This window comes from Scardinius erythrophthalmus (assembly GCF_964197995.2).
Source record: "Scardinius erythrophthalmus genome assembly, chromosome: 13".
NCBI classification, from domain to species: Eukaryota; Metazoa; Chordata; class Actinopteri; order Cypriniformes; family Leuciscidae; genus Scardinius; species Scardinius erythrophthalmus.
The window spans coordinates 12,421,341-12,440,526 of NC_138233.1; the positions used below are offsets into that span (position 1 = coordinate 12,421,341).

At 37.5% G+C, this 19,186-nt stretch overlaps 1 protein-coding gene across 4 annotated transcripts in view; it reads right to left on the reverse strand.

The window, feature by feature from the left end:
- Nucleotides 1-19,186, reverse strand: part of atp8a1 (ATPase phospholipid transporting 8A1) — a 129,541-nt gene that overhangs the window by 47,119 nt on the left and 63,236 nt on the right. For all 4 annotated transcript variants that reach the window (XM_081382036.1, XM_081382037.1, XM_081382034.1 and 1 more), the window contains 9 exons: nucleotides 17,455-17,527; nucleotides 15,432-15,537; nucleotides 14,111-14,193; nucleotides 11,947-11,996; nucleotides 11,633-11,702; nucleotides 10,739-10,823; nucleotides 10,112-10,251; nucleotides 6,278-6,416; nucleotides 1,494-1,558 (listed from right to left, as the gene is read on the reverse strand). In XM_081382036.1, the coding sequence (XP_081238162.1) occupies nucleotides 1,494-1,558; nucleotides 6,278-6,416; nucleotides 10,112-10,251; nucleotides 10,739-10,823; nucleotides 11,633-11,702; nucleotides 11,947-11,996; nucleotides 14,111-14,193; nucleotides 15,432-15,537; nucleotides 17,455-17,527 (811 nt within the window). The remainder of the gene's footprint in view (nucleotides 1-1,493; nucleotides 1,559-6,277; nucleotides 6,417-10,111; nucleotides 10,252-10,738; nucleotides 10,824-11,632; nucleotides 11,703-11,946; nucleotides 11,997-14,110; nucleotides 14,194-15,431; nucleotides 15,538-17,454; nucleotides 17,528-19,186) is intronic.

Consider the following 19,186-nt stretch of genomic DNA (forward strand, 5'->3'; position numbering starts at 1 on the left):
TTTTCTCCTGCAATGTGAGAGCACAGTGAATCCCACCACTGCCGGACCTCTGAGCGCTCAGAGAATTCCTCCTTGTTTTCTTTTCGTGTGTTGTATAAGCGTGTGCATATGCATGGGAGACCAGGCGCTGACATTTCAAATGGCGGCTGTCTGCTTTATGGAGAACGCCTCTTATTTCTCTCCCCTTTTTCTTTTGCTCCATCTATCACGATAAACGGCTGTTTGACAGACTGAGAGACATCCGTCATCGCCTAAAACCCACCCCCCCGCAGCGGGACTGGCCCCACCCGATCAGGGGTTACGTTGCATGTGCGCAAGCAGCGTGAAATGGTTTCTAGAGCCCTTAACTTCCACATACAACAGACAAGACCCTCCCTGCAGGGGCCAGCTGACCTGTAGGGTGAAGGTGAGCACGTTTCAAATGGTTTCCTTCTTTTAAAGCGGATGGCTTTTCGGTTTCATAGTCAACAGAATAGATTCTCCCATCAGGGAGTTATTGGCCTGTACCGTTTGCATGTGTGTATATGAAAGAGGGTCCCAAACCTCTGTTTTAAGCACAAGGCCCCTTCCCATCTTTTAAACGGCTCCTTGCGGTGCAACCACATCCCTCTCTTTCCTATAAGCTCCATCTGAACAACAAATACAGCGAGGACCCAAAGTAATAATAGAAACAATGGAAACAAGCAGAGACGGTCTCCAAAATGTGTGCAGCACTTCATTCACTATTGAGGCGGGTGAAATCTATAGCTACTGTATGCGGTTTTGCCGACAGTTCGAGGATCCACTGGCGTTACAAGGTTTACTCACAAGCTCTATTATAAAGCTATTTAGTATTAAGTTCTATTCAAGCTCTGGAATAAAGTATAGGCAAAAAAAGAAAAGAAAAAGTTAAAGCAGCCATTACTCCAGACCTCAATGTCACATAATTCTTCAGAAATCATTCTAAGTTGTGCTATTTAATATTTTTATGGAAACTGTGAGACTATTTTCATTAGAATTAGACTATTCTTTTCTGTCACTTATGATAAATTTAATTCCATCCTTGATGATTAAAAGTATTCGTTTTTTTTTAAAGAAAATTACTGACCCAACTTTAGAACAGTAGTCTAACATATAACAAACTATAATATTTTGAATAAAATAAATAGCACTTTTCTATCAAAATTATACAAATGCAAAAAAGCAGCATTTACAGTAGTGCTCCAGACTTTTGGGCCCCACTGTAACACTTTGTTAATTTCTTTCAGAGAAAAAGTAACAGAGCAAAGACAGAAACCGGAGGGAAATGCTTTGGATGAAAACTCAAAGCAAAATCTATAACTGTTCTGGAAGAGAGTCGCACTGGGAATTATGTCACATGCTTTGATGTGCGGGGGGCCCTGAAGTGATCCGTCAGCTGCCGTGTCTTTTCATCTCTTCTCAGAGCTTGCGTTATAAATGGTGACATGTAGCTGGTTTTTCAAATAAACATACACCTCTGACTCAATACTCACATCCAGGGTGTCCTCGTTTATCACCAGCATGCCCATGTTCTTCGTGAGCAGTTTGCAGGAGTGTCCTGCAAGACAAAAAAAAAGAAAACTCATTACTTAAACCTCTCACTAAGTCTGAAAACATATGGTATGTTTGTGGGGAAAAAACACCTCGCTTGGCATTCGAACAAATGACGAATGGTTCGCCGAAACATAGTATTTTAGCAATACATCAACATTACAAAGATATGCGATGTGTAACCACAGAAACAGATGAAAGAAATGACTAATTGAGGAGTGAAAAGCACATATTGTGATTAAAGTTTACAGCAGACCTGAGTTTAAGACTCCCACATTGCATTAGTTTTAACATGCTTGTTCGCTGCTCGTATGAGATCACAACTGGAAAGTTGACAGCAGGCAGATAAAAAAGCACGGCATCCCATCATCCATCAGGATGTGTCTAAACAACATAAAGGGTGGAACACGTCCACTTGCGGTTTAATAGGTTGCCGACACCTCAGTATTTGGGGAGCGATGTCCACAGGGAACAGTTTATGTGTGTGTGCTTTTAGATGGCACTGGAGAGTCACTGGAACACTAGTTTTAAATAAGTGTTACTGTAAAAGACAAGAATAGTCTAAGCAGTAGTTAACTTAAATCGCATCAAGTAATTATGTATCGGACTGACCTAATGTCTTCTGCCTACCAAGGCTACTCACTGAAATGTAGCAATAATGACTTGATCTTGGAAGCATCAAGAAGACTGGGTTAGAGATTATAAATAAATTCATAAATGTTGCTGCTGTCATGAAATTTATACCATGACATTACATAAAGCCACAGAATAAAAGAATAAAAAAGGTAATTTAGATTTTCACAATTCTGAGAAGAATCTGAATTGCGAAATATAAACTTGTTATTCTGTCTTTTTTTCCCAGAACTGTGATATGAACTCACTTGCGATAAATTCAGAATCGAGTTAAAAATGTTATGTGTTTAAATGTTATCTATGTAAAATGTTATAGGTTTAAATATTTTATGGTGTAACTGGAGGACTAATACATTATGTCTCCTATGATCTGCATATGTGAATACTATGTAGACTTATGTTTACATCAAATTTCTGCTTTAGTAGTAAACTAATCACAGGTTTCATCAGTCCAGTCTGTCCGTTTAATGGCTTGCAACCATAAACGTCTGCGTTTAGCGGACTTCGACAACAGTATTCTATAAAAATGAAGACAATCTTTTTTTCATTCCGATTCTGACATCCAACATTTTTTTTCTTATTCTGTGGATTTCCTCCACTTGTTACCACTGTTTTTCTGCCACCACAATGCACGCACAGCTACAAGTGATTCCCTAATGTCCATACCCTCGTGTCACGATTCGATACATATCACGATACTGAACTTAGATACGATATTATTGTGATTATTGTCTTTTTACTGTTGATTAAAATTAAAAATTTGGTATATCATTGGGGTTGAAAATTAATAGGCTTGGACTTGGTGCTGATAACCCAATGCACAGGACAATGGTGACACCAGAATAAAAGTATTCATGATTTCGAAACTTAAAATACAGAATTATTTTAGACAAATATGCTTGCACTCTGTCACTGACTCTGACACCCCTACAAGTTATGTAACTGTGACTTCCACTCCCAAATGGTCTATGAAACTTGTACATGTCAACTTCACTCATTAAATCCAATAAAAACGTTAGTTAGTATAAGAGATAATAATTTACACCATTAAACGAAAGGCATGTAATTTTGTGCCACTAGTAGTGACACCGTACCAAAACAGGTTTCCCAAACAAGGTCCCAAGTTGGTGAATAGCTGCCTTGTATCTGACTTTGCACATTTCAACAGAAAAAAAAAAAAAAGATGACACACTTCACCCTTAAGGAAATGTGACCGCGCCATTACAAAACTGACCAAATTCAACAAGAGTATGAATGAGTATGTATTTGTGTGCCGCTGTCCTGCACTGTCATTCCTGTTGAAACCATTTCTGTTGATTTTAAACTTGCATATTCACCAAAATTTCCTGTCTGTGTGGAAAACAGATTTGGTTTCCTGACAGTGACCCAAAACTTTGACATATTTCCGCAGCTTCATTCTAACCGCTGGTGGTCTAATGTCACATCATCCCTCTCCAACCCAGTTAAACTAAAACACCCCTGGTAGAAATGATAGATTTTACACTGTGACACCTGCATGATGCAGCATAGTTGTGTATAAATCTGGAAAGGAGGCACTGAGGTTACACTCAGTGGTTGCATTGGCTCTGTGCTGCTGCAGGGTGGGTTTTCATTCTGTCTGTTGGCAGTGGCTGTGGGTTAGAAGAGGGCATGTTGAGTTGTTTGCGTTGGCCGCATGCTGTTTGTTTGGGCTTTAATCTCTGAGGCTTTACAGTGGCACCCAGTGGCCAGGAGCAACAGCCCAGCGGTAGCAGCATAGTGTGGATAGCTCGCATGTCCTCGCTCCAACTCTCTGCTTAATGGCCTGATACATTAATAAGGCCGTCAGAGGGCTAGTGTGGAGAGAAGAACTGAAGCGGTTTCATGTACTCTGTGCGAGAGGCGGCCAAACAGCCCTAAGTACCCGCTAACCCAAGATTAAACTGCGCTTGACTTCACAGTGCTGGGGTTCACTTCACTTCTGATAGTTTTTCATATGTTTCTGAAGAGCGCACGTGTGGGAAATGGAGAAACCATATATTTTTAAACATGCTGTGGTGTTAACGTATGGATTCATGCTTTGAAAGTTACAAAAGAGGTTAGGCTATGTTCACACAGCGAGCCTTAGTGCTCAATTCCGATTTATTACTGAGATACGATTTTTTTCGTATAGTTGTTCACATTGTTGTTTTAAATGTGGCCAATATCAGATTCCAGTGCGAACAGATTATGGTACTGGACTGACCCGCATGCGCAAAAGAACGATAAAGGATGGCACGCAGCACGCTGTTATACGGAAGCAAACACAGAGACACTGAAGTAAGCAATTAAGCGTTTATTCATTGTGTGATCTGCCACCAAGAAAGCGAATTTATGCACAGGAAATATAAAAAAAACAAAGACGAGGATACGAAAAAACAGAGCAGATTTTTTAAACATTTATGATATGAGCCCTCATGTTTTGCTTGTAGAGCCATGACTGTAATACTTACAGTATGAGTTTTGACATCACTGACATTCCACTGATTACCTTTCGCAACTGTCTTGATAACGTCGGGTATGTAACATTTTTGAAGTGACTCCCATGAGCACAGAATTGTGACGAATGTTGATCTAGTCACATTGCAAAACATCTGACCTGTATCGGATTCAGTACCAATTGAAAGTGGCACAAATTGGAATTGATAAGATCAGATTCCATGTAGTTTGTGCTGTTCACACTATCATGAGAAAAAAAGTTCTGAGTCACCAAAAAAAAAAAAAAAAAATTCGGATTTGGCCCACATTTACCTGCAGTCTGAACATAGCCTAAGTTTTTGTATATCACTAAAAAAATCTAATAAAAAAAAGTAAAAACAGCATAAAATAGTAAAATAGCATAGTCCTAAAATATAAAATGTTACAGTAATCTAGTGCAGGGTTTTTTAAATTGGAATCCAGGCCCTTGAGAAAAATAAAATGGTAAAGCAATATTAAAATTAATGTGTGGCTATATACCGGTAATAAATGTTAATATAATATTTTTTACATTCACATTAAACAATGATGGCATTATGAAGCGCTTACATTTTCCAGATATTTTAACTATTTGCTTTATTACAATGATATAGTATTATATTGTTATTATATTGTTGTTATATTTTCAATATTTGAATATTAAACATTTTACAAGTATCTTTCTTATTTGATGCTTAATATTTTCTCGCACAGTATACATGGGTCGTTATATATAAGAAATTCTAGAAATACTAAGTCTGAACACTGCTGGTCTAGTCCATTTGTCCACATCACCTCGGACACATTAATAACGCTGGCAACGGATTCTGGAAACCTATACTAGCTGGAAGACTCTTGTCATCCTCCACTTTCTCCAAATGATAAATTACAAAAATGCAAAAAATACAAAGTAAACACAGACATGGGCGTCTTTATTTTACAGTGCATGCCGGCCAAGCAGAGGTCCAGTAAAAATCCCTTCCTCTCCGAGCGTGTACGTTTTCAAGCCGTGGCACAGCTGGCCGGTGGGCACAATGGGCTGATTCAGGATCAGTGTTGGTAGGTGGCCACAGACTGCGCTCTGTTAGGATCTGTTTTTCTGACTGTAGTGTTTAACGTGAGGCCTGTTCAAAAGCCACATTGGTAGTCGCGCAGCTGTCGGGCTAATATGAGATGCCACATCACAGGAAAATAAGAGGGGGGGGGGGCGTTGCCTGTTTTGAAAGCTGGTGGTGGTTGTAGGGACAGACTAGTGCCGGACGGGTCGAGGACACATGCGTTGCGTTGCGTCAGCTTTCGGATGAGGAAAGAGACCAAACACCTTGTACCTGTGCGACAGCCGGTCAGGAAGGGCTATGTTTGTTTGAGTGTAAGAGCGAGAGAGGTCTGGGGAAGGATTGTGTATATTTTTGATCATTTAAATTAGGGAGGGAAATACTCACTGGTTAATGTCAAAATATAAGAAAAAAACCTTATGCACCTCGTCTGTAAGAGCTAAAGAGAACTAAAATAAGAAAAATGAAGCCCACAGGTTGCGAACGTGCTCTTATAGGTCGCTATGATGCTTGAAGCTATCTGTGTATATCAATACAAACAACCCATTACATGTTTTTCTCACCTATGTTGATGGCGGTCTCCTGTTTGTCCCCAGTCAGGATCCAGATCTTAATGTCGGCTTTCATGAGGGTCTCGATAGTTTCTGGTACTTTGTCTTGAAGTTTGTCTTCAATGGCTGTGGCCCCCAACAACTGCAGGTTCTGCAGAGAAAAAGACAAAAAAAATTATATTAATAAATAAACATCAAATGCTGCCGTGATGTATACAGATCTTCAAGCAGATGGAGCTGGATGAAAAACTTTAAATAATATAAATCCACAAATATGACAGCCTGGAATCATTATCACACAATGTTTGTTCATTTGACCAGAGGAGGACTGGCCCCCTGATTGAGCCTGCTATTTTTATTCTCCATTTCTATCATCAGATGGAGTTTGTGCTTCTTACCACTGTCACCTACTGTACGGTTTGCTTAGTTTGGGTATAAATGACATTGAATATTAAGTAATAAGGCATTATCAATTTGACTGCACTGACACTATTGGATGAGAACAATCTTAAGCTGAATTGAGCTGGATGATTACCACTGTTGTCAGCAGAGCTGCTTTAGAGCTGAATCTAATTTGTTTAATAATTGAATATTGCAGCACAGACACTGTTACTGAACTGATCTGACAACATTGAACTGACTCAAGCTGACACTATTGTCTTTGTACAGCAACTCAAGTCAGTTCAGTGCTGATTCAGTTCAGTTCAATAACTGTGTAAAGTTCATCAATTATAAAATACTGTCTTTGTAGAGCTGCTTTACAGTAGAATATGATATTAATTGAGTTCATTTCTGAAGAAGTTTGCATTATGTTATTTTCCCGTTTATTGCTTTGAAGCTGCTTTGAAATCTGTATTGTAAGCTGTAAGGTGACTTGACACACACTCATTCATTTCACTCAGATACAAAGAACCGATAATAAAGACAGCCTAATAGGCAGATAAAAAAAGGCATAATGTACAATCAGCAAGTCATAATTAGAAAACAAACCCAGTGATCAGGAGGATCTTGTATCACCCTGTTGGGGTTTATTTTGGGATAATCACAAGCTGATTTTACATTAACTCGCTCATTACACAGCTACTTACCAAATAAATAAAAAATATGAGCATGAAATATTGATCATTTATATTTCAAACAATGAGTAGAGACTGTGAAGTGATATGAAAGACTAGTACCGCTGTAGGAAACTCCCTTATGTTCTATTACACATAGGATTAAACATGGACAAGTGTGTTTGCACAAGCACTGGTGTTTTCCTACAGTCAGATGACGATCCTTACGGTTAGATGCAAATGTAGGACCAGAGGGTCATTCGAGAAATTTATCTCATGCTTTGATCACAAAGACTCAGTTATGGGTGTATGAGGGAGAGAGGTGGAGACTGTGGACGGTTAATGTGTTTTTCTCAGGAAGCCCCCAGCCCTTTGACCAGCCATGATCCTATTTGGAGCGGACAGGATTTTGACAGGACCCCGTAGAGGAAAGACAGCTGCACCAAAGGAGGAAAAAAAGAAAGGGCAAACGGCCTCCTGTAAACCTGATCAGCAATGTGGTGAGCAGGGGCTCTGATATGATACAACCTTCACTTTATATCATACTCTATATCTAGTTTAGATTAACCAGGTTCAGAAAATCTGTAAGATTTGGCAGAATTTAAATATAAAATGTGAGCTGAGACTCTGTACCATTTTTGGAAGATAAAAAAATAAAAAATAAGTCAAAATATTTAAAAAATAATGTTTAAGGCATGTGCAAAACTTTGTAAATAACGGTTTTCACAAATATTATGCAGCACAACTGTTTTCAACATTCATAACAAGAAGAAATGTTTCTTGAACAGCAAATCAGTATCAGAATGATTTCCGAAGGATCATGTGATGATGTGACATTAAAGACTGGAGTAATGATGCTGAAAATTTAGGTTTGCTATAACAGGATCAAACTACATTTTCAAATGTACATATTAAAATTGAAAAAACATTTTAGATTCTATTGTAATATAGCTAATGTAATAATATTTAACAATATTGCTGTTTTACTGATTAAATAAAATGTAGCCTTGGTGAGCATAAAATACTTATTTTTATAAGAATCTTTTTATTATTATTAACTTAATGGCAGTGTATTAAAAACTAACATTTTGAGGCAGCTAATATGTAAACCAATCATCTAGTTTTCACAAATCATTTTACATTTGATGTGCTCTCAAAGGGAATGTTAAGAATAATTTTATGTAAACTTATTTTAAAAATGATTTAAATTGTGCATAAATTATTTCTCTTATTCTCAGACAGAAAATCAAATGTTTCAGGGGTTTATATTCCAACAGGAACATAAGGTGCCACCGCTGCCACCTGCTGATGGAAAGATGTAGTTACATCTGTCAAACGAGAGGCTTTTATGTTAAATGATTGATTAGAATCATTTTCTCCGAAAAGTTGGCAGCGCTGCTTCAGCCAGTGATTAACGATGGTGGTCGGCCATGTTTGACGAGCACTTCCAGAGCCTAACTTTGCACAGGTCCACCACTGTGCTTTCCTCATGGTTTGAGCCTAATCGTTTATACTTCTTCAGATGCCATGTGAGCAGAGAATACCCAGCCTTCATTGAACAAACTGAAGCTAAGGAACTGTTCTGGGACCTGCCAAACTAACCACCCTACAGGAGAAGACAGGACTGCATTATAACCTCTCAGAAGCACGTGACATTTGTGAAATATGTTGACTTTTCCTCACACCGTCATTCTTATGAAGACAAATTGCCTGTGAGGATGAGAAGTTAACATAACATGTCCTTTGTTGCTGATTTTAATAACTATTTTAAAGGACTATTGCTTGTAGTACGACAACCGGGAACATTATCCTGGGTGCCCATAAAGGCATTTACACTACTCTTCAATAGTTTAGGGTTGGTAGAAGTCTCTTATGCTCATTTATTTGATGAAAGATACAGTAAAAACAGTAATATTGTGAAATATTATCATAATATGAAATAAGTACTGTATTATATTGTAATATACATTTAAAAAATATATTTCTGTAATGGAATTTAGCAGTCATTACTGCTGTTGTTACATTTCTTATGTAACGTTTCAATGTTGTGTCAGTTGTGCTTCTTAATATTTTTGTTAAAACTGTAATGCATTTTTGTAGGATTGTTTTGATAAATAGAAAGTTCAAAAGAACAGCATTTATTTGACATAGAATATAATCATTTGTAACATTATAAATGTCTTTACTGTAACTTTTAATCAGCTGAATAAATTTCTTAAAAAATATATATATTACTGACCCCAAACTTCTAAAAAATATTGTACATGGTAATTCATGGTACCACAACACATCCAAAAATTATAGTATGATGCTATGTCGAAGGTAATGCCATGAAACATTTTGGTAATTGTTTGTGTAGAACCATATTACTGTATATCTGTGTAAAATAAATTTAAGAAATAAGAAATGATGATATATTGCCTTCCCTTGCAGTTTCTCGGGCTTAGTATTGCTGCAGCAAGAACATTTTCCCCTGGTTTCACAGACAGGGCTTAAGACTAGTCCTAGACTAAAATGTAAGTCTGAGCTGTTTCCACTGAAATAAACTTGCACTGACTGATCTTAAAAATATATCAGTGCCTTTTTAGTTTTAAGATGCACATCGGTAATGTTTTTGTTCTAAGCATGTTTATAAAAAATACTTAAATGTCCTAATTGATCTATGGTCTAATCCTGGCTTAGTCTAAGCCCTGTCTGTGAAACCGGGCCATAATGTTCTGGAATGTTCTGTGACCTTTGTATGGAGACCACTTTATCTGTGCCCACTGGAAAAGCTATTTGTATGCCTCACCTTTTCAATCAGTTCATAGCTTTCCTCCATCTTGAGTGCCCTGTTTTGGAGAGACGTTGAGGCACGATGATAAACCTCGAACCACTGTTGGTAGGACGACTCTGAGATGTCGGCCACAGCGAAACACAGTGTGCGCAGACCTGCAAAAACACACAAAGATGAATGCATGAGCTTCTCTTAGATATGCTAATTCTCAACATCTTCCTGTCCTCAAAAAATCCCTTTCTTCTAATCTTTCTGAAGAAGAAAGCCATCGTCTGTTTTTAGACTGATGCTAATACAGCTGTGGATGATCTCCGCGCAACATGAATTATTCATGCAGCGTATTTAAAAGACAAAGCTTCTGATTGCTTGAGGTTCCTATGAGGCTGATACATGTCAGTTGTTCCACCAGGGGGCGGCGTCTTCATGAGAGTGAAGTACTGCAGTACGCCAGTCCTTTCAAGCACACACATTTCACATCAGTCTCTCATTGATCTCACATAGCCTCGCTATGAGAGGATCTGGCAACCATCATCAACACCTACAGTGATTTGACTGGATTGTGGTTGCAGAACAGACTAACATTTGATAACAGACTAACAGAAGAGAGAAAGCAGATACTAGGCAGGTGTGCTTGTCTCTCACCCTCTGTGGCAAACTGTTCCAGGTGTTTCAGGGTGATGTCCTTGTATCTGGAGCTGTCTGCTAATCGCTCATAGATCACGGTGTCCTGGGAGACAAAAACATGGGGCATAATTCTTCTACTCTGTGCTGCCTTCACGGATCACATAAAATGCAGAGGAAAAGAGAGTGATAACATATGTCTGACTAATTCTACATTCTTTCTTTCTTTCCTTCATGAACACATTTATAGTAACACTTTAATATTTGATCCGGTTTTAATGCATCACACAACAGCTGGGATGTGACGTGGGAGGAAAAACATCTCTTTCCATCATTCTCTATCTGAGATCTGCCAGATTTTATTACATACTCTTAACATTTCTTACACGCACATACACAGATCAAGATTATATTAGGGATAACATTTCTGATTGATAAAATGAATAAAAATTGGTTAGGTTATTCAAGGTCGATTATTCAAGGCTTTGTCTGTAATCTAAAATATTTGTTGTTGTTCACAGATTTAGTTTTAGACCTATTATTAAACCTAAAAATGTAAAATAGATTTTCTTAACAAAAATGTTGTGATTTAAACTGCCTTGTAGCTTTTAATTAACAATTTTTGTGTACTTGTGTAATTTTGTGTGGATTTTTGCCCAAATTGATTTCAAAGGAAATATTGAGCAAGATGAGAAATAGCAAGTTTTTAACAGGTTACAGAACATGTATAACTGAAGGAATAATTGGCAGATTACTTGAGTACCAAAATAATAATCTGTGCAAAGGCAGTGTGCTTTGTGTATCTGTCTGGCTCTTCACTTCTTCACAAGAGAGAGCACTCTAGAGTGGCCAGGGTTTGGTTGCAAGCGTCTGCCGGCTCTCTGTTTCCATAGCAACAGACTATGAGATACTCACAGCCCCTTTGCAATAAAGGCGGATCTTTCCTGATGGAGTGCGCATGATGACTGACATCCTCTTCCTGGTACTGTTGGGGGAGGGGGTCAGGGTAAAAACAAAACAACACCATCATCCATCAATATTACTATCATAATCATCGACACCATCATAATCATCACCACTCTGAGTAAATATGGTGCTGAAATACAGCAAAACCATAATGGTGTTTTTGTTTTCTATCAAGCAGAATGAAAGGCCAGAGCTGAACACATGACAATGAAAATGGAAATGAAAACACCCAAGACAAACCTTCTTGTGCTGCAATAATTTACCTTGTGAACTCCAAAACGTGCAACAGTTCATATTTCTCCTCCTCTCCAAGCTGTAAGACAGAAAAGCATCAACATTATGTCTCGAGAGGTCAAGGTTTAGCTGTTTAGCCCTGTCCCGTTAGCCTCTGCTGGCAGATGTTGTTTTACAGCATCTTTCTCCATTACTGGACAATAAGCATTTTTTTTTCAAGCAACATACTGTATAAAATCACATATTTCACAATATTATAATAAATATTTTAGCATTTTACTTTGTTACATGAATTGTACAAGTTTCATAAATAAATAAATAAATAAATAAATATATGTGATTTTGTTGCATCGCACACTATTACAATAAAGTTAGTTGTCACTGATATCTTGTGTCATAATTGGTTAGGACAGTGTATTAGCACTGAGTTTGAGATCTCTACTGTTCTCTTAGCTCATTTTGAAAGACTGAACGGGAAATTAAAACTTTTAATTGCTTTTTTTGGCCTTTGTGACTTATGGAGGTAAGCAAGTATGATGATGTGGTGGATGATGGGAGATGTCTTGCACTAAAGGGCCAAAATTAGAGAGTGTTACAGACCAGGGAGTACAAGACTTGCGCTCTTCCCCTGGCGCTGGCATCAGATTAACCAATTACAGTTGCAAAGTCTGACTCCTCGCTCCAGGTCTAAGAAAACAGCAGCGCTTTCTGTCTCGCTAATTAAATTCTCTCTAATCTTCACTCAGCAAGTTTCTATTAAGAGCTCTGCGCAGATATCTTCAGCACATCGTCCGTCTCTCTCACTATCCTCCTCCAGTGCTGCAAAATTTCTCACTTTTTTACTTTACAACTTAAGAAAGTGTGAGAAACAGAGGGGTGGGGGGGGGAGGCACTGCATCAAACCATCACATTCCCCAGTTCTTCTCCACTGAGACATCGAGTAGGGTGAGAAATATCGCATTCGATACTGCGAAACAGCCAGAAAAAAAGCTTAAGACCATATATCTTTAATTCAGCTCTTCCTTCATTTTTGAAGACACACCAACCTTAAATGATATAGTACAGAAGTGTTTCCTACATATTTCTGCAGAACATAATTAGTCCTAAATAAATACAAGACAAAGCCATACGATTGTGTGTCTTTTTTTTCTTACTATTCATTACAATAAAACTCTTTGTATTCAGTAAAGTAGGTCAGATGGTAATTCAGGAACTGCTGAGATGGAATCAGAAAGTTATTTTGTTTAATTTTTTATATTAATGTCCCTTTGGGCAATTCAGTAAAAGAACCAACTCATGAGAATTATTTGTTCATAAATTAGATTCAATTAATCTTTAATTCAGTCTTTAAACTAACAACTTGGGTAAAATATAATGGTAACAATTTACAATCTAAAAAAAAACATTTATTAATCTTGGTTAATGTTAATTTCTACAGGTACTAATGCACTATTATTCAAAAGTTTTTTTTTTTTTTTTAAATAGTTTTTGTCTTGTGCTCACCAAGGCTGAGCAGAGCCATTTTTTTTATCAAAAATACAGCAAAAACAGTAATATTATTAAAATTTAACATAACTTTTATATTTTAAAATAATGATATATGATGAAATAAATAATGATTATACATGCCAACTTTCAACATATAATAAATGTTGAAAGTTGAGCTGCTTAATATTTTTCTGTGGAAATCATGATACATTTTGTTTAGGAATCGTTACAGTTACTTTAATGCACCCTGCGGTTTAATGCATCCTTGCTCAGTAAAGTATTATTTCTTTAAAAAAAATAAAAATATAAATCTTTCTGACCCCAATCTTTGCACAGTAGTGTAAATCTTAAAAAATAAAACAAATAAAAATTGCAGTGGAGATTCAGTAGCATCCTTGCCGAACAACAGCGCAGAAAAGACTGCATTACAGATTGTAAAAGGGTTATTTGTTTCAGACAGAAAGAATGTTCGTTATTTATTGACTCAGTATATAAAAATGAAGTTGCCACAGGTCTGTGATGGCTTCCTCTCTATCATACATTATAATAAGGATATAATGGATCTGTTGAAGAGGGACCCCGGCGTACAAATTGCCATAAATAGTTCTCCAGAGTGCAAAGTGTGAGTGAACTATGCAGCATGACAGAGGGTGAGTCACGTTCCCACTGCAACTCATCATCTATTCCCACAACGTCTTTACTTACCGACTCCACAATAACACAGTCTGGAGTTCTCCCAGAGAACACGAAACCCAGGTTTTCTGCTGCCCGAACCAAAGCACCTTCATCTGTGGAACAAGACAGCATTTGGTGAGGGCAGGTGGTGGTTAAGTCACATTGGATAAAAGCGTCTGGTATATGACTACTTGTTCACAACACTAAGCAGACAAACTGTTGGAGATGAGGTGGCACTACTAAAACCTGCTGTTAGCTTTTTTTTGTTACAAAAATCACCCGCCCATGCTTTCCATTTATCTCAAACGTGGTCTGGCTAATATTCAATGCACCGCTGCACAGACGTGAAATTAAAATGGGTCACCAGTCTCGCTAAGCCTCAAAGCTAGGGATAAATTCTGACAAATGCTAAAAAGATAAATTATGCATAACCATGAAGGTGTCAAATGCAAGCACCGGAGAGAGTGAACCTGCATTAATTAACTCATCTGTTTCTTTGCCTGCATTATTTCACATTCATGAATGTCTTACGAACAAATGATATCTGTTGAGAGGCAACTTGATAAAAAGCATTCTAACAGATTCACAACACTGGTCTGTCTCATCTGAACACTGTTTCGGCTCAACACTGATGTCTGCTAGAGATTGGAAAACCAAATCATAACCATTAGAAAGAGCAACAGGAAATTAAGACCATGCTGTGGCTGCCTTTTTCACTTCCTGTACTCTATCAACAGCAACCAGCTGTCGGTCTTGTCTGAGAGCCTGAAATGAGTTCAATGATCCATTTGTGGATCAGTTTCCACATCAGTAGAACTACATCTATAGATTTATTTGCTATATTTAAAGATGTATCTATTGAATACATACACTACCACTCAAAAGTTTATGCACACAAAGGCTGAATTTATTTGATCAAAAATCAGTAAAAACAGTAATATTGTGAAATATTAAAATTTAAAATTACTGTTTTATATTGTAATATATTTAAAAAATATAAAATATATAATATATAAAAGAACAAATCTGCTTCATTATCAATGTTAAAAACTTTTTCAGGACTCTTCAAATTAATAGAAGGTTCATTAAATTATAAGATTATAAATGTCTTTACTGTCACTTCTGATCAATTTAGTGCACCTTTACTGAAAAAAAGTATACATTTCTTTTTAAAAAATCGTTATTGAAATAGCTTTAGAACGGTAGTGTATATATTAGGAAAATCTTCCTCTGTGGGCTTTTTTTCAACACAGTTATATTTGTAATTAATTGGCATGTCACAATTTTTAAACAACTGTCAGCCCAAATTTACAAATATTTGCTGTTTAAGTGAATTGGGATTTTGACTGACCTGGGGAAGCAGCCTGGTAGGTGATCTTGTTGTCAGTGCGTTCAGGGACAGCCGTGTGACAGATAGCCATCATGGTCATGAAATCTTTAATGACCGGAGCAGTGGGCTGTGTAGGACAAAAAACAGAAGCATAAGAAACTAAGAAAAAGAAGACACTCAATCTGTACATTTTAATCTTTAGAATGAAACTCATCCTTGATGGTTTGTTCTACAGACATGAATTGGTGTTAGGACAAATTTCGTTTTCAACTTACAGTATGTGTTACCTCTTGAATCTGTAACAACATATGTATAAATTTTTTACAGCTATGCAGATGATTTAGTTACACTTATCACTACGATCCAATAATCTGACAAGCTTAGATGTTCTCCAATAGGGTTGTGCCAATGAACGATATCATCGTCCATCGTGATGGCTGACCGAGAGCCACCATCGTGATGCCACGCCCCTGATCCCTGTCAGACCAGCCCAGTCTCACCGTCTCACAGCAGTTTGTGAAATGGTCACGTAATTTAATCTATTGATTAGTGTACATGTACACGTTTATCTGTTTTTTTTTTTTTTTTTTTGTGATGGTCAGCATGATTCCATAGCATTAAGAGCGACTACGGTAGCGAGTAGTATGAAAGGCCGAAAATCTGGTTGGTGGGGTGGTGGATGGGTCAAACAACACAGGACTTTCACCCAGGAGACTGGGGATTGTGTCCCGCGTGTCAAGTTTCCTAAACCCAACAGTCCCGTTCTTTTTTTCCTAAACCCAACCGTCCCGTTGTTCTTTTCCTAAACCCAACCGTCCCGTTGTTCTTTTCCTAAACCCAACCGTCCCGTTGTTGTCCCGTGTGTCATGGAAACGTAAGCCCACCCACGACCTTTTCCTTAACTTAAGGGGCCGTGTTAATTTCACAGAATTCTTCCGTGGGCCCAACACGGAATTTTCGGCGATTCTCGCAAAGCTGTATACAGCTTCTCTGCTGCAGCCCGACTGGCAGAAAGAATCATGCTACTTTTTTCCCCCCTTACGTGCAACCTATTGGAAAGCCCGGATAAGTAATTAGTTGGGTTAGTAAAAACGAAATTATAGTTTTTAAGTAGCAAAAAATGTATTTATGTAAAGAGATATAGTAAAATAAAAATTGATTTTAAGATATTATTATTGACATATAAAGCACTACAAGGTTTGGCACTACAAGTATTTCGCAGAACTATAAAGACGTTATGAAACAGTTAGATGTCTCAGATCTTCTTGTTATGGATTGTTGGCTGTTCCAAGATCCAGAAAGACACGGCTTAGACTAAGCCAGAATTAGGCCTTAGTTCAATTAGTACATTTAAGTAGCCTTAGAAAAAAAGGTGTGCATCTTGAGACAAAACAATGATACTGACATGTTTTACAATATGTCAGAGCAAGTTGCTTTCAGTTAAAACCGCTCAAACATACATTTTAGTCTGGGATTAGCTTAAGTCTTGTCAGTAGAAAATAAAGGCCCGTTCACACCAAGAATGAAAACTATAAAGATAACAATAATGATAACTATATTAGTCTCCACACCAATGCACAATATCATTCTATTTATTCTAGGCGTGCACTAAAGTTATGTCGTCTACTGCTTTAAATGCTCAAGCTCTTTAAAGCAGGATGGTTTCTGAATGATTGTCAATGTTTTTATCGTTCATCAGATGGAAAAAAAAAAATCATTCTGAAAGTGATTCTGTACCGTTAGTTACAGTTATAGTTGTGGTGTGAACTCTGCTATTATTTTCTATATCGAACAATTTCTAACACTATATCTTTATCGTTATAGTAATCGTCCTTGGTGTGAACTAGCCTTAACATTGACAAAAGGCCTAGTTTTGTGATTGTACACTACTGAACACCCAGGTGGGCAGAACAGAGCTGATATGAGCAAGAAAAGAGCCGTGAGGGAAGATAGGAGGTGGGAGCGTGTGGATATCAAAGCCTGTGTGTAAATTTCTGGCTGGCTGGGCATGACTGAGCAGCTGTGATGCCATTACAGTACTTACATGATTGCTTTGGAGGTTTTCCAGTAAGCTGGGGTCATTAAATCCAGCTTCCTCTGTGGACTGAGTGCTGTGACTGCATACAAAGAGAGATATGAAGGAAGACAGAGATAAATACAGGAGCAGGTGCTCTCATTTATAAACAAAAGGGCCATTTTGTCTCCCTTCACTAAAAACAACAATTCTCCATCTGTAGTGAAAATTATCTGAAAAATAATGGAAAATAAACCGTCTCCAATTGCTAAGCATCAGTCTGTTTGTTTATGAATTTCCATTTGCTGTACATATTTGAGCCCTAGGGGGTCTGCAGGGGGTGCCAATGATTCTTTAATTTCAATCCAACTATTGTAAAAATAAAATAAATGCATTTAACTAAATTACATTGAGTTAAAATTAACAAAAGCAACAATTAAGAGGTTGAAGTGTTGCATGCATCTATCAAGTAAAAATTTAATTAATGCACACGTGACTAAGCAACATTTATTTATAACAGATTTTCAATTAAAAGAAAATAATGTTTAGCTATTAAAGCTATTATAAGAGCCCCTTCATGAGGGAAAGCTCATCTTTTCCAAACATTAATATTAATTCCCTCAAATGCCTTGCTCCTTACCTTTGACCCCCAAACACCCCGCGATTCCCACTTCAACATTAGTACCACATTATTATCTTGCATTTAAAAAAAAAAACCTATCCTCTTACTATTCATGAAACATCTATTTAGAGTAGATGCAAACATCATGTGACCACCCACAGACAATCTAACCAGTAGAGGTACTGAATTTACACCTTGCAGACTACAGCATTTTTAGGAAGGATATTGATCAGTAGGTCTGGGATATACAGGCCATTCAATAGCTCAGTAGTGGACATATCTATAGTCGTATGCTGAACATGACATTTTTAAGAACCAGTTCACATACTACATTAACCCTCTCCCAAGCCAGTGCGGAAAGGACGTTTGACCAGAGCATCTTACTGCAGCGGCAGCCTCAGAAATCAGAACCATATAGATCTGACCGAGAAAAGGTTAGGTGAGATTTGCGGCTTCTGGCAAAGGAGTCTGGGGGGAAAGATGTAATATTTCGCCACACTGGGTTCAGTGTACAGCATTGTTCACCTCACCGGTGCATTATATCAAACATGTTGCAGATCATTGGTTGGTGAGATTCATCTGAAGACGTCATGTTGAGGTAAGGACAAAATCATAGGAGGTTGGGGGAATTGGGCGGCATTGTGAAGGAGGATAAAAAAAAAATCAAATGTATCACACTAAGTGGAGCACATTATGAAACTGGGATACGTGCATACATGCTTCTTTCACTCACACACAAAAAGGTTCAGGTTTCAAACGTGTTAAAATGCATTGGTCGAACATTAGTCTGAATGTGCAACAAGCAGAAAATGTAGCTTCCGAACAGAAAAGGCCACGTATCATGCAACGTGAACATTAGGATCCCCGCTGCCGTGCTGACGGAGCACTTTGAGCAAAAGCTAGGGCGCATATACACATAAAAATACAATGACACAGCATATTTCACATTACTATAAATGAATAAATGTATGTTTACAGCTTTTCACATTGAAATGTTTTTTTTTCCTCCTATTAATTAATACTTTTATTCAGCAAGAATGCATTAAATTGATCAAAAGTGACAGTAAAGGCATTTATAATGTTACAAAAGATTTCCATTTCAAATAAATGCTGTTCTTTTGAACGTTCTATTCAAAGAAC